The 12,564-nt window shown below is 44.9% G+C and overlaps 1 protein-coding gene across 1 annotated transcript in view; it reads left to right on the forward strand.

The window, feature by feature from the left end:
- Positions 1–3,381: 3,381 nt before the first annotated feature.
- Positions 3,382–12,564, forward strand: part of DMXL1 (Dmx like 1) — a gene marked incomplete at both ends in the record, with an annotated part of 78,655 nt that continues 69,472 nt past the window's right edge. Inside the window, 1 exon segment of the mRNA XM_084277966.1 lies at positions 3,382–3,468. Coding sequence (XP_084134092.1) covers positions 3,382–3,468 — 87 coding nt within the window.

The following is a 12,564-nucleotide window of genomic DNA, read 5'->3' on the forward strand; positions in this document are numbered from 1 at the left end:
CCAAACCCTTCTATGCATGCACAAGGGCTGACATTCTGGCACACCTTCGGAACAGTCACAGCCATTGTAGGTTAAAATACTGGGAAGCAATAAACTTCTATATCTTCTGCTATTCTGGTGTTGAGAATGTTTTGTATTTTGCCCCTTTAGAAAGGCCGAGGGAGGACTGAGCATGTTCAGCAGCAGTTGTGAATGACAGGAGTCAGCAGAGAAGAACTACAGCTTCTGAAAGATTCAAAAAAAAAGCAGACTTACTGATGTTATGGGGCAAAAAGCATTGGAAAGGAGCTTGTGATGGTATCTTGTAATCCTTTAGGGAAAACTCAATGCCTTTTCTGGTTTTTAGATACTTCTGAGTGAAAGGCAAAACAAAGGGCTTTTTGGAAAAAATACTTATTGAGAAGGTAAGAAAAATATGCAAAATGAACAAAAAGCACAGTAAATGGTTTTGTGGTGGTAATTAGCTTTCTGACATACTTTTCTTTACCTCCAAGCAACTGTCAGGTCTTGAAACCAACCTCTGTTTTTGTCAACAAGACTACGTATGCTTTTAATTTTATTGAATAATTTTAAGGGGGTTTTTTAATGCCTGCAGAATGAGTTGGCAGTCCAGAGTTGAAATTTGTCAGTCTCCAACAGTGCACTCACTTTGATATCATAATAAAATAATTATAGTAAAATGTTCAGTACATATTTTTTCTGTAGCTGAATTCACAGATATTGCAAGTGAGGTGAGAAGGGGCACCAAAGTGAAGGACATGTGTCTGGGCCCCACTTCCAGTGGCTGCCCTTGCCAACCCCCAGACTGAGAAGTGGAAAGGGCACAGCAGGAGTGACAGGGCTCAACAGTGAGGAGTGGGAGCGCCTGTGCTACAGCTCACTGCTGACAGCAAATGTGGGAAGGGACAGACAGTGCCTCATCCCCGTGAGGATGGGAGCCAGGGTATGGATGCATGTGCCTGGCATGTCATTACATGGGGCCTGACTCTGTCCACAAAGGAGAGGGTAAAAGGTAATGTCCTTTGTGATATAAAGTAATCCAAACATATTAATCTAAATAGTCACAAAGACAAAATCTAGTTAGGAAGGGAAGTTCTGTCTATTTTACCATATCAGCATGTTAAGGTGTGTTACTTGTAAACATACCATATTGTGTTGTAATTAGATGTGAAAAGCAGTTATCAGTAGAACTCTTCCTTTCAGTCTTTTACTTGGTGTCCTGAGTCTCCCCTTCTTCCTGAATTCTTCACCTTCCTCAGGCTGAGGCCTGGGATTGCTGTCTAGTGTTACTCCATTATCTTGTCATACTGCAAATCCTTTGTGCTTTACTGCTTTGGAGCATATGAGGCTTGAAGAACTGGTATGGTTCTACAGGATCTCTGACCTCTTCTGTCCAGCATATTCTGGAGCAGTGCTTGTGGGAGGAACTATCAGCTAGGCTGTAGCCAAAGTTGGAGCAGTTCACAGTCTGAGCCCAGGAGTGAACATCTGTGCTGAAAAATCACAACTAAGGGCCTTTTACTGTTTTCAATTATATTAACTTTCTTGCTCAGAACCTTATGAAACTTATTTTTGTTAAGGTAAAGATCCATTAAGGGTACTCTATGAATTCTACAGCTGGCAGAAGGGTAAGATCACTTATGAATGATTAGCACTCCTGGTAAGAGTAAGATAGGATTATTTGATACACTTTTCAATCCTTTGCAAAAAGAAAAAAAAAGAAAAAAAAGGTGATAGCAATCTGTAACCAGCATGAGAAAACCATGGCTTCTTGAAGGAATGCCTGTATACACACAGTGCCAAGTCTGATGGATTTTTCTCACATCAGAAGACGTCAGAAAGTAGGAGGAACCTTTCTTTCATTTGCACAAATTACTGTAGCCAGCAGTGTTAAAGCAAGATGCTTTTCAATCTGCTTTTCGAAGGATGTAAAGCTAACATTTACTAAAAAATACGTGAAACATCATGTTTGAAAGGGTATGGGGATGACCTTGCTTACACAAGGGCTGGAAAAGTAACACGAGAAGGCATTAACACATACAGGTATGTGGTATTACCTCATATTGTGGGATATGACACACAGTTATGCTCATACATCATTAAATGATTCTGAGTTTGTATTACTTCATGGAACAGGTGGTGGGCAGAAAGAGGCTCTAATATTCAATACTGGGATAACAAAAGAATGAAAATTGATATGGGAGCTATTATTCACAAAGGGAAACAAAATTAATGCTCAAGTTTCTATGACTGATGGAATCTGAAAAACTAGTTAGAGAAATAAACAGACCAGACAAGTTTTCAGCTTGGCAGAGTGAATGGTCATGCTTTCTTGCCGCTGGGCAACACCTCAGTACTTCAGTCTGTTTAGTGGTGAAGAGCTACTTAAACAGCCAGGCCCCCTGGTAGGGCGGATAGATGATGTTCCTGTCACTGAGCGTGCAGGTTGCACTGCTCCCACACTGAGGCCTGGCTGGCCACACCAGCCTCCATTAATTCCCCTCTTCAGCTGCGTGTAAATCAGTGCCCGTCCTGTATGGCTCCCGTTTTCTCTCCTGTTGTGAGGAAGGTGAAACAGCCGGTTGCAGGCAGCAAATGTAATGCCACAGGAAAACGTCCTCTTTGCTTCCCAAGCCTCGGGGAACCACGTCTCCCGCTGCCAGGTGCGGCTTCTTGCAGTGGCCTGTGGAAAGGCTGCCTCGAAGTGCCCCGACCTGTGCAAGTATGTGGGCTGGGGGGAGGCGCGTTCGGGGCTCTGACTCTCACAAGGGCCTCCAGCCGGCGCGGGGGCCGCGGGGCAGCAAGCCCGACCGGTTCCGAGGCCCCCTCCTTTAGCCCACCCCCGGGACGTCCTCTGCCACCAGGCCGAGGCAGCATTTTCTGAGGCTGTTTCAGTAAGTACATCGAATTAACCGCTGAGCTGCCATTACCCACAGCCTGCCCCGAGAACGCGACCCAGCCCGCGGCAGGTCCAACAGCCCCACCCACCCTGCCAAGCGGCACCAGCCCCGCGGCGCCGGCCGGCCGCGCATGCGCAAGCGGGCCCCCACTCCCCTCCCTTGGCGTCGCCCCTCCCGGGCGGTGCGCATGCGCGGCGTGTGCAGCCGGGGGCAGGCTGAGGGAGTAGCGCCGTGACGTTCGAGGGAGCGCAGGTGGTGAGTGACACCGCCGGAGCGCGTTCTCGCGAGAGCTGGCCCGGTGCTGCTGTGGAGGCAGGAGAGGGCGGCGCGGCCGGTGGCGGGGGGCGCGGCCGGTGGCAGGGGCGCTGCGCCGCCCCGCCCTCCCCGGCCAGGCTCCGCCCCGCAGTATGTGCTATAGCCTCCTCCAGCGCCCGCGGGACGAGGGGCGGCTGAGCGGTGGGGGTGTCGGTGGTCTCTCGCCATGAACCTCCACCAGGTGCTGACGGGCGCCGTGAACCCCGGCGACAACTGCTTTTCCGTGGGCAGCCTGCACGACCAGCCCTTCACGGTGAGCTCTTCGCCGGGGCCCGGGCGCCGCTGCCGGGCCCGCGCCTCTGCCCTGCGAAAGCGGCTGCGTCAGGCGCGGCGGCGGGAGCCGGCCCTTGGCGCTCACTCCCGGTAACGTCGTCGGCTGGTAGCGGCTCTGCCCGCAGCCGGGGGGGGGGTGGGTTTCTCCGGAGGGCCTGCGGCACACCTGGCCCTGGCGTCCCCCGAGCCGGGGCGGGGGGTGGCGTGCGAAACTTTGCTGGAGCGGCGCCGGTTCCCGAGCCCGGCGGCACGGGCAGCGTCCGGGCTGGGCGGGACGGGGCGGGGGGCCTCTCTAGGCTGGGCAGGGATGGAGGGGGCCCGGGGGCAGTGCGGTGCCCGGCAGAAGCTGGCACGCACATGTCGCTTCTAGGGGCGTTCGCTAGCGCAGGAATATGGTGGCTTTGATAGAAGATTACATAAACGTCAGCCGGTACACGCGACTTTCTGTGGAAGGGAATTTCGGTCCCCGCTTTCCGTCAGGCGTCTGGTTGGAGTCCTTACTGGTCATGGTTGAGGAAGAGCCTGTAACACTGTGCCTTAGCGCTAGGATGCGTAACCCGTTTTTGGAGTACCTATCGGTATTTAGAGTGGAGAAACAAACCCCGCTTGCGGTATTTAGCAAAGGCAAAAGCCTGTTATTAGTGTTCCCTTTCCTCCCTTTCACTTTTGGTTTGTGAACAGATTTCTGTTGCTGTGCTTTTCGTGCCGTGCTCCCTTTGAAATACACCTTTCCTGCCACCCGTTTTGGGGAGGAGCGGGATGGAGTACGTGAGGCACAACAGAGTTTCTCCAGTGTGCTGTTTGAGTGTGTCCGACCTCACCTGTTCTGGCTGCCCGCACTTGCAGCTTAGGGCGGCTTTGAGTTTGATAGGGGAACGATAGATACAAATGCAGGAATTAAGAAACTTTTATTTCTTTCCCTGTGCCCTCTGAGGTGCACAGTTAAATTCAGCTGGCTACTTGAAGCTTCGTTTTGCAGCAGCTGTGCAGTGTCAGTGCTGGAAAGGTGGGGCGCAGTCAGCTGCTTCCTAGAGTTAGGCTGGCTTTGCAAAGTCCATTTATCTACAGCCTTGTCGGGTGATGTACTTCCTTCCAAGAAAATGAATCCTGTAAATGCGTTCGTGCTAGAAGGATTCTTAAACTGCAGCCATTGGGACTTGGAATTCCAACTGTGCCAAACTTAGCAGAGTTAAAGACCCACTAGTGGTGGGAAGGCCTTTGATAAGAGACAGGGAGGTTTGCTTTACAGTTAAGTCTTAGTAAGCTTTTGAACTGTTTTCTTGTAAGTTTCCCATTTTGGTATCATTCTTTTTTGAGAGAAATAATTGAGTTGTTAATGCCACTGAAGCACACTCTGCCTGTTATGGCTCAACTTATCAGTAGTGCTAGAGCTCCCCAATGGATAGGAAGAGTAAGAGTCTCTCATAGTAGAGAGAGGCATGAATAACTGAGAAGGGTAGTTTTCAGTAACTGTTTCTAATATCTCCTTCTTACAGGAGCTATTTTGACATAAATATAGCAATAATGTTTTCTGTAGACATGTTTGTGATCTTTTGTTTCATCCTTTTACCCAGAAGGTTATTAATAGATTACTTTTTCTGAGATTTAAAACTGCGAACTGAAGTATCTTCTACTGCTTCAGGGCTTTTTTTTTTTTGGGGGGGGGGGAAGTTAGGCTTTTTTAGTTGCTTGCACTCACTTTATAATGCTACATTCATGAGATAACTCAGTATCTTTAACTTAATCCTTCTGAAGCAAGGAATGGAGTGGGCAGGAATGGAGCGTGGCACATTAAAAGAATGAGAACTCAGCCCCCAGAAGTCAGAACTTAACTTTTTATTCTCTATGTGCTTCTCCTGACATGGAATTGGTTTGTTTTCCAGGTACTTGTCCAGAGTAGAATACATCCTTTGCTTTTTTTTTTGTTTGTTTTGCTTTACATCTGAAATATTTGAGGGCTTTGTCCATTTTTGCTTTATCAGTTCTACTATTGTAGTTTTTTTTTTGTACCAGAAGAGGGGGGGGGGGGAAAACTCAAAACCAACCTGTGAACATTAGTGACTTACTACAAGTCCTTAGACTGGTAACAGTAGTCAGAAAAGAATGATTGTTTGGAGGGGTAAAAAGAAAGAAATTTCATGGTGTATTTCAATGTAACCAGAATGTTTTGTGGACAGATTTCCTCTCTGTGTGTGGTTAAATTCAACATGGACATCGGACTCACTTTTTATGATTGATAAAACTGTGAATGTCAAATATTAAGTTGAAAAGGGCTTGGAAAATGTGGGTTTTGTATAGTTTGGTCAGGACCACACTACATTTTCCAAAGAAACTGGTTTGTGTTACAGAGATTTCCAGCTTTGTAAATTTGTTTGCTAAGTAAAAGTAGATTCTGTGGCTAAGAATTGTTAGTTAGCTGTCAAAAAATGCTTAATGTTTTCTTTGTATTTACAATTTGATGTATATACATGAGTCAAGCGAACTGACTGGTCATAAGTCACTTAAGAAGTTAAACTATTTACACCTGCTTCTTGATGATGATTTAGGGAAGGAAACCCTTTCTGATACTTCTCTTTTTTCCCCCCATGTTCCACTTAACCTGTTCTGAACTTCAGAAATTAATTATGGTTTTTTTTAACTGAATTAATCTTTAAAAAAACCCCAACAACCCAGGAGGGGGCATGCGTGTATGGGGTGTTAAAAATTCTTTACACTTAAATGCAAAATACAGTTTCAGTGAGACTGGATTGAAAGTGGAGGGCCAGTCAACTTGCAACTTAAGAAAGTACACTAGTTCAGGTACTTTTGATAGTTTAGAAAGGTGTGTGTTTGGGGTTTTTTTCCCTGAGCATGATAGAAGACCATTTCTTTAATTAAATAAATATTTTTTTAAAATGTGATACTCAAATACAATACTTAGGGTAGTGTATCTGTTTGATACAGTAATGAGATTGAGGAGACATCATGCTAAAATACAGTGCAAATTTTTAGCTGCATGGGTGAGAATTAGTTTTTTTCTAATAGAGTAATTGCTTGAGGTACCATGTGGTCCCTGTGCCTTTTGATTTAGACCATCCTCTGCAAAGGAGAAAAATAGGGATGTTATTGCGGTATCACCTGCTTAATAGAATTACTTGCCTTTACTTTTTACCTTAACTTTTCCTAAGAATGACCTTTGTACATTTTTCTTAGAAGAGGAACTTTTGAGGGGAATAAGAGAAGCCAGACACACAGAAATATTCCCACCTCTGCCTATTTGTATTGCACATAAGCAGTATTTAGCCCTTGCAGACTAAGAATTTAGTATGTTTATGTGCTCAATCTAGTGGAAGAGGCAGGAACCTGGTCTTACTAATAAAGGTTAGGTTTTGTAATAAGTCTACAATACTTTTCCAGGGAATAGCTTGCTGGTTTGGTTGTTTGTTTTTTTTTCTTTAACTGGGGAAGTCAGTCTCCCCTAAGGTATAATGGTTGCAAAGTTGGTAAAAATACCTACTGTAAGCTACCGTTTTCAAACAGGCAATAGAAATGCTCATCTGTTAGAAAAAATTGAGGAAAATCTTTTTTAATTGGTCCTTTTGATAGTGAGCCCTGGCATCCTGACATTTGGGGTGTGCTTTATTTCATTTACAAGGGATGTAAGAACACTTGGGTCCCATCAGTGATGAAGATGGTCTTTATGGTGGCTTGAGAACTACCTCTGATACAGTAACTTAAATAGTTGCAAAACAAAAGAAGGAAAAGGTAATGTGGGTGCTTGTACTGGTAAACTTCCAGTACAGCTATAGTGTGGAGAGAACATTTCCACATAAGTTCCTGTGAATTGCTAGATGCAGCCAGTCCCTTGCTCTGCTTTGTCTGAGTGTTCTGTATGACCTTGAGCCCAGCACAGAGTTCTGCGTTATCTTTCTAGTCTGTATGTTCGTCGTACATATGTTTCTATGTATGTATATGTATATATAACTTTATAAATGTGTATGTGTGCACAGATACTACTACATTCACCTGTAGGTTGTAGCTGGCAATTTATGGTAGGTTTACTTGTGCCCTTCGTGTAAAAGGTGTAGGGTAAATAACGTATGTGCAGTACAATGTGTCAGTCTCTTATGTAGCTGTGGCAGAAACTACAGCAAATACTTTTATGTCAGTACATGGAAGAAATACTTAAAGTATTTCTTTAAGTATTTATAAGGGAAATAATTGCTTTTGAGGTGCTGTGCTATGTAAGAGATCAGGCCCTTTGCTCATTTGCTTTTCTTCTGTTGAGAATAGAGTGATTTGCCAGCACTGTTCGCTGGTGTTGAGAGTTCTGTATATCAGGCTTTCACTTCACAATGAAATTGGAGTAGTGCAGGTATAATTTCCTGTACTATTTTCTGTTAAAACATACATGCCTCTAAAGCACTGTTATTGTCAAAGCACCTGATAATCTTCTCCAAAGAAATACAGTTTTATCAATAAGAAGTGATGTCTGATGAAAAGAATGGGTATAAATTGTGTGAAAACGCAATACTGCATGCAAAATCACATGTGTTTTCACAGACCTGAAACATCTTTCACTTCCTGATTTCGGGCTTTTTTTTTTTGCTATGTCAATAGCTAGTGAAATCCATGTTCCTGCAGCTTGAACTAGTTCTATCTTGTTCATTTGTGTCACAGAAGAACTAAGCATTGTTTAATAAACATTCCAAGAACATTGTGATAATATCAACAGTGTTTGCTTGTGTCATTGTGCAAAGACAACTTTCTTATAAGTATTCTAGGACATTCTTAAGGTGAAATGATTTTATGGCTTGTCAAAATCACTTAGAGGCTCTACTGCTTTAAAACAACATCTTAAGCTTTAATTAGGTTTTTTTTTTAAACTTATGTTTAGGAATTCTTTCCCAGTTGAACTGTATGGCTGTACTTTGTGTGGTGCCCCACTCCAACGTCCCCCACCAAGGGCCAGGTAGTGTAGACAAGAGTATAGATAAAAGAAACGAAAAATGCTTATACTCTGAAATTGCCTCTTGCTCTACACACAGTAGAACACTCACTTTATTACTACTTTCCATAGCTTATAAAAATACGATCTCAGTAGCTTGTGTCAAAATGAAAATGTGTGACATATGAACTATTGTGGACAAGTCGTGCAGTAAAGAGCAGATAAAGTTGACTGGTAGGCAGAATTAATTTTTGTTGCATCTGAGAGACTGCTGCTTCTGTGTACTGACTTCATTATACTACACACAAGTACCTCATACAGTTTTCTGAGGTGAAAAAAATGTAAATGTAAAATTAATCCAGCAGTTAATTTTGTGCTTTTGTCTTAGACAAATGTCTTTATAGGCTATTGCTCCTTAGAAACCTTATTCAGATCTGGAGTTTGAGTTCCACTGTGTGTATATGAGAATGTGCCTTCTCTGCAGAGAGACAGTCTGATGGACACCTTGCAGTAGAGACAGCAAAGAACCGAAGGAAGGACACTTTAGGGGGAGGGGAGCACTGAAGCTTCCCTTCCAAAGTGTCTCATCAGTGTGAGGTGTAATGGGATTTGGATGGTAGATAGCAGTACAAAAGGGAGCATGTTGCAGTTTCATTTGCCAGATAACACAGTTATCTTCTATTGAGACACATTTTTCTTTAAAAAAAGATTGCTTCCTTCCCCTCCGTGTTTCTTGCCTTTTGTCTTTTAAATTGTGTTTTTTCTGCAGGCGAACACTGAGTAAACATCAAAAATAACCTCCAAGTCATCATCCTTCTGCTTGGCTGTAGTTATATTTGGAAGCTCTTTGATAATGTGTTTGGTTTTGGTTGGGTGGTTTGTTTTTTTTTCCCCTTCCTACCTCTTTGGGGACAGATCAGCTGTACAGGCTTATGAGGTAGTCAGTTATTCTGCAGCTTATTGGGGATTGGGAAGTCAATGTGACCAAGAATGATCTAATCCATCTGCACAGACTGATGTCAGAAGTGATTTTGTTTTTCCCAAATGGGGCTTTTTTTTCAGGTAATGTGGAGAATTGCCAGAATGTAAGGATTGGAATGACTATGTATTTTCTATCAATGATAGGAGTTTAAAAGGGCACTATGTATTGGGGTTTGCGTGGCAGGGTTCTGGTAGTAGTGGGGGTATAGGTGTGGCTTCTGTGAGAAGCTTTTAGAAGCTTCCCCCATGTCTGAGCAAGCCAATACCAGACAGCTTCAAGACAGAACTGCCACTGACCAGGGCTGAGCCTGTCAGCAATTGTGGTAGTGCCTCTGGGATAACAGAGTTAAGAAGGGGGAAAAATAAACTGGGCAGCAGCAATTGCAGCAGGACAGAAGAGTAAATATGTGACAGGAACAGCCCTGCAGACACCAAGGTCAGTGCAGAAGGAGGAGGAGAAGGTGCTCCAGGAGCAGAGATTCCCCTCTGGCTCCTGGAGGAGACCGTGGTGAGGCAGGCTGTCGCATTGCAGCCCATGGACATCCATGCTGGAGCAGGTGGAGGGCCAAAGGGGAAGGATGTGCTGAAGCAAGCTCCTGGCATGACCTCTGGCCCCATAGAGAGAGGAGACCAGGCTGGAGCAGGTGAAGAGTGCGAGTGCCCCACTTGTGACCCTGTGGGGGACCCACGTTGGAACAGTCTGTTTCTGAAGGTCTGCATCCCATGGGAGGGACCCAGGCTGGAGCAGGGGAAGGGTGTGAGGAGTCCTCCCCCTGAGGAGGAGGGAGTGGCAGAGACAATGTGTGATGAACTGACCCCCAACTCCCATTTCTTCTCCCCTTGTGTGACTGAGGGGAGAGGAGGGAGAGAAATAGGGAGTAAACTTAAGACAAGGAAGAAGGGAGAGATCAGGGAATGGTATTTAAAGATTTATTTTTTATTTCTCTTGATACAGTGATTTCTCCAGATTGAGTCTGTTTTGCCCATGATGGTAACGGATGATTGATCTCTCCTTGTCCTTATCTCAACCCAGGAGCCTTTCATTATATTTTCTCTGCTCTGCCCAGCTGAGGATGGGGTGTGAGAGAGTGGCTTTGGTGGGTACCTGGCCACTTCTCTCCCACCTGTTACAGTTTTGCATGGCAAGGTTCTGGTGGAGGAGTGGGGGTTGCAGGGGTGGCTTCTGCAAGAAGCAGACAGAAGCTTCCCCTGGGCCCAACAGAGCAAACATCAGCTGGGATCAAGGCTGCACCAAGGCCAAGCCAATCAGTGATGGTGGTAGCACCTGTCTGAATTGTATTTAAGAGAAAAAAAAACACAAGTAGATGGTTTTTTTGCCACCAAAGAAGGGAGAGAGAAGATGTAAGAAACTCTGCAGTGAAGAAAAGTGCGGAGGAGGCACTCCAGGTGATGGAGAGAGATTCCCCTGCAGCCCATGGAAGAAGATAAGGAGCTGAGTTCCCATCTACAGCCCAGGGAGAGACCCAACCCTGGAGCGGGTGCAGACATACGGAAGATACTGTGACCAGTGTTGGAGCAAGCTCCTGGCAGGACCTGCATGCAGCCTGTGGCGAGGCCCACAACAGCGCAGGTTTGCTGGGGAGGACTTGCAACTCAATGGGGGACCAGGCTGGAGCAGCCTGGGCCTGAGGCACTGCACCCCATAGAGGTGACTGATGCTGGGGCAGGTGAGGAGGAGCTGTAGCTCCATGGGAAAGGACTCCTGTTGGAGTTGTTCATGAAGGACTGTCTCCTGTGGGTGGGACCCCATGCTGCAGCAGTGGAAGAGTGTGAGGAATGCCCTCCCTGTCATCCCCCCCAAGAAGAAAAACAACTCATGAGGAACTGCCCAAAACCCCCATTCCCCATCTCCCCTGTGCCACCTGGCGGGAAGGAAGGGAGAGAAATCATAAATTTGAGTCTGTGGAGAAGGGAGGGGTGGGGAGAGGTGCTTTAAGATCTGGTTTTACTTCTCATTGTTCTACTCTAGTTTCAGTGTGCGTGTAGTGTAATAAATAGTGGTTTTAAATTCCCTGTTGAATCTGTTTTGCCCATGATGCTGATTGTGAAATGATCTCTCCCTGTCCTTATCTCGACCCATAAGCCTCCCTATGTATATTTTCTCCCCTGTCCAGCTCAGAAAGGGAATGATAGAGCGACTTTGGTGGGCATCTGGCCTCCAGCCAGGATGCAACCACCACATCACACTGGTTTGTATTCTTAGGAGTCCACTTATTTCTTAGAACTGAGAACTGACAGGAAGAGAAAGTATTGCCCAGCTTTTCTTCAGAAAGTTCATTCCTGATTTGCCAAGCTTTTTTAATTTTTTTAAAACACACAGCATATGAAGTTGGGCAAGAAATTAGTATTAAATATGAAATAATAGTAATGTTCAAACATAGCAAAAGGGAAGAGGAGTTACAGCCTTTGAACAAGAAGTTACATTCACAAAATTGACGTTTTCAGGAAGTGGCAAGTGTATGGATGTTTACATACCTCTGAGCTGCTGCTGTCCAGCAGATTCTGGGCTAGCAGGAGGCAAAACTGAGCTTGATGCAATTTTGGGTCCTTGTTCCTGATACAATGATGAGTATGCCAGCTCCTAGAGAATCCAGCATGTAGTGTTGGATAGCTACTCTAGAGTTCTTCCAGTGCAAAATGCAAAGTGTACTCAATATTTTTAGTATGTGTTGAGTTCTTGATACCATTAAAGTGGTTTGTTCATGAACTAATGGTTTGTGTTACTATATATGCTAGTTCTTGTTCACTGTGGTGGAAGTATTGCAGTGTTTTGTCAGTATGTGATCTCACACTTGCCTGTGGAGCTAGAAGTGGAGACAACCATGTGGGAGGAACTTAGTAAATGTATAAAGGGCTGATGAGGCTTAGAAGGGGCATACAGAAGAGCAAGTGGGTTTCATGTGGTCTTTGGCACTTCAGTCATTTGAAGACCTTTTTAATAAAGTCATGTTAGATCTTTAAAGTGAAGAACTTTCTCTTAAAATTGCTTCTGTATGGAATGCTAAATTCAGAAAAATAACTTTGTCAAAAAAACTGTATATATGGTATTTTTTAATAACCTTTGCCTGATGTACTAAGGCCTTAATCAGTGAGTCACCAGGTGAGATGTGTTTTAAGTAAAAAAAAAAGTTCTGTGAGGAGCAGGTC

Source organism: Gallinula chloropus (assembly GCF_964237585.1).
Source record: "Gallinula chloropus genome assembly, chromosome: Z".
Lineage (NCBI taxonomy): Eukaryota > Metazoa > Chordata > Aves > Gruiformes > Rallidae > Gallinula > Gallinula chloropus.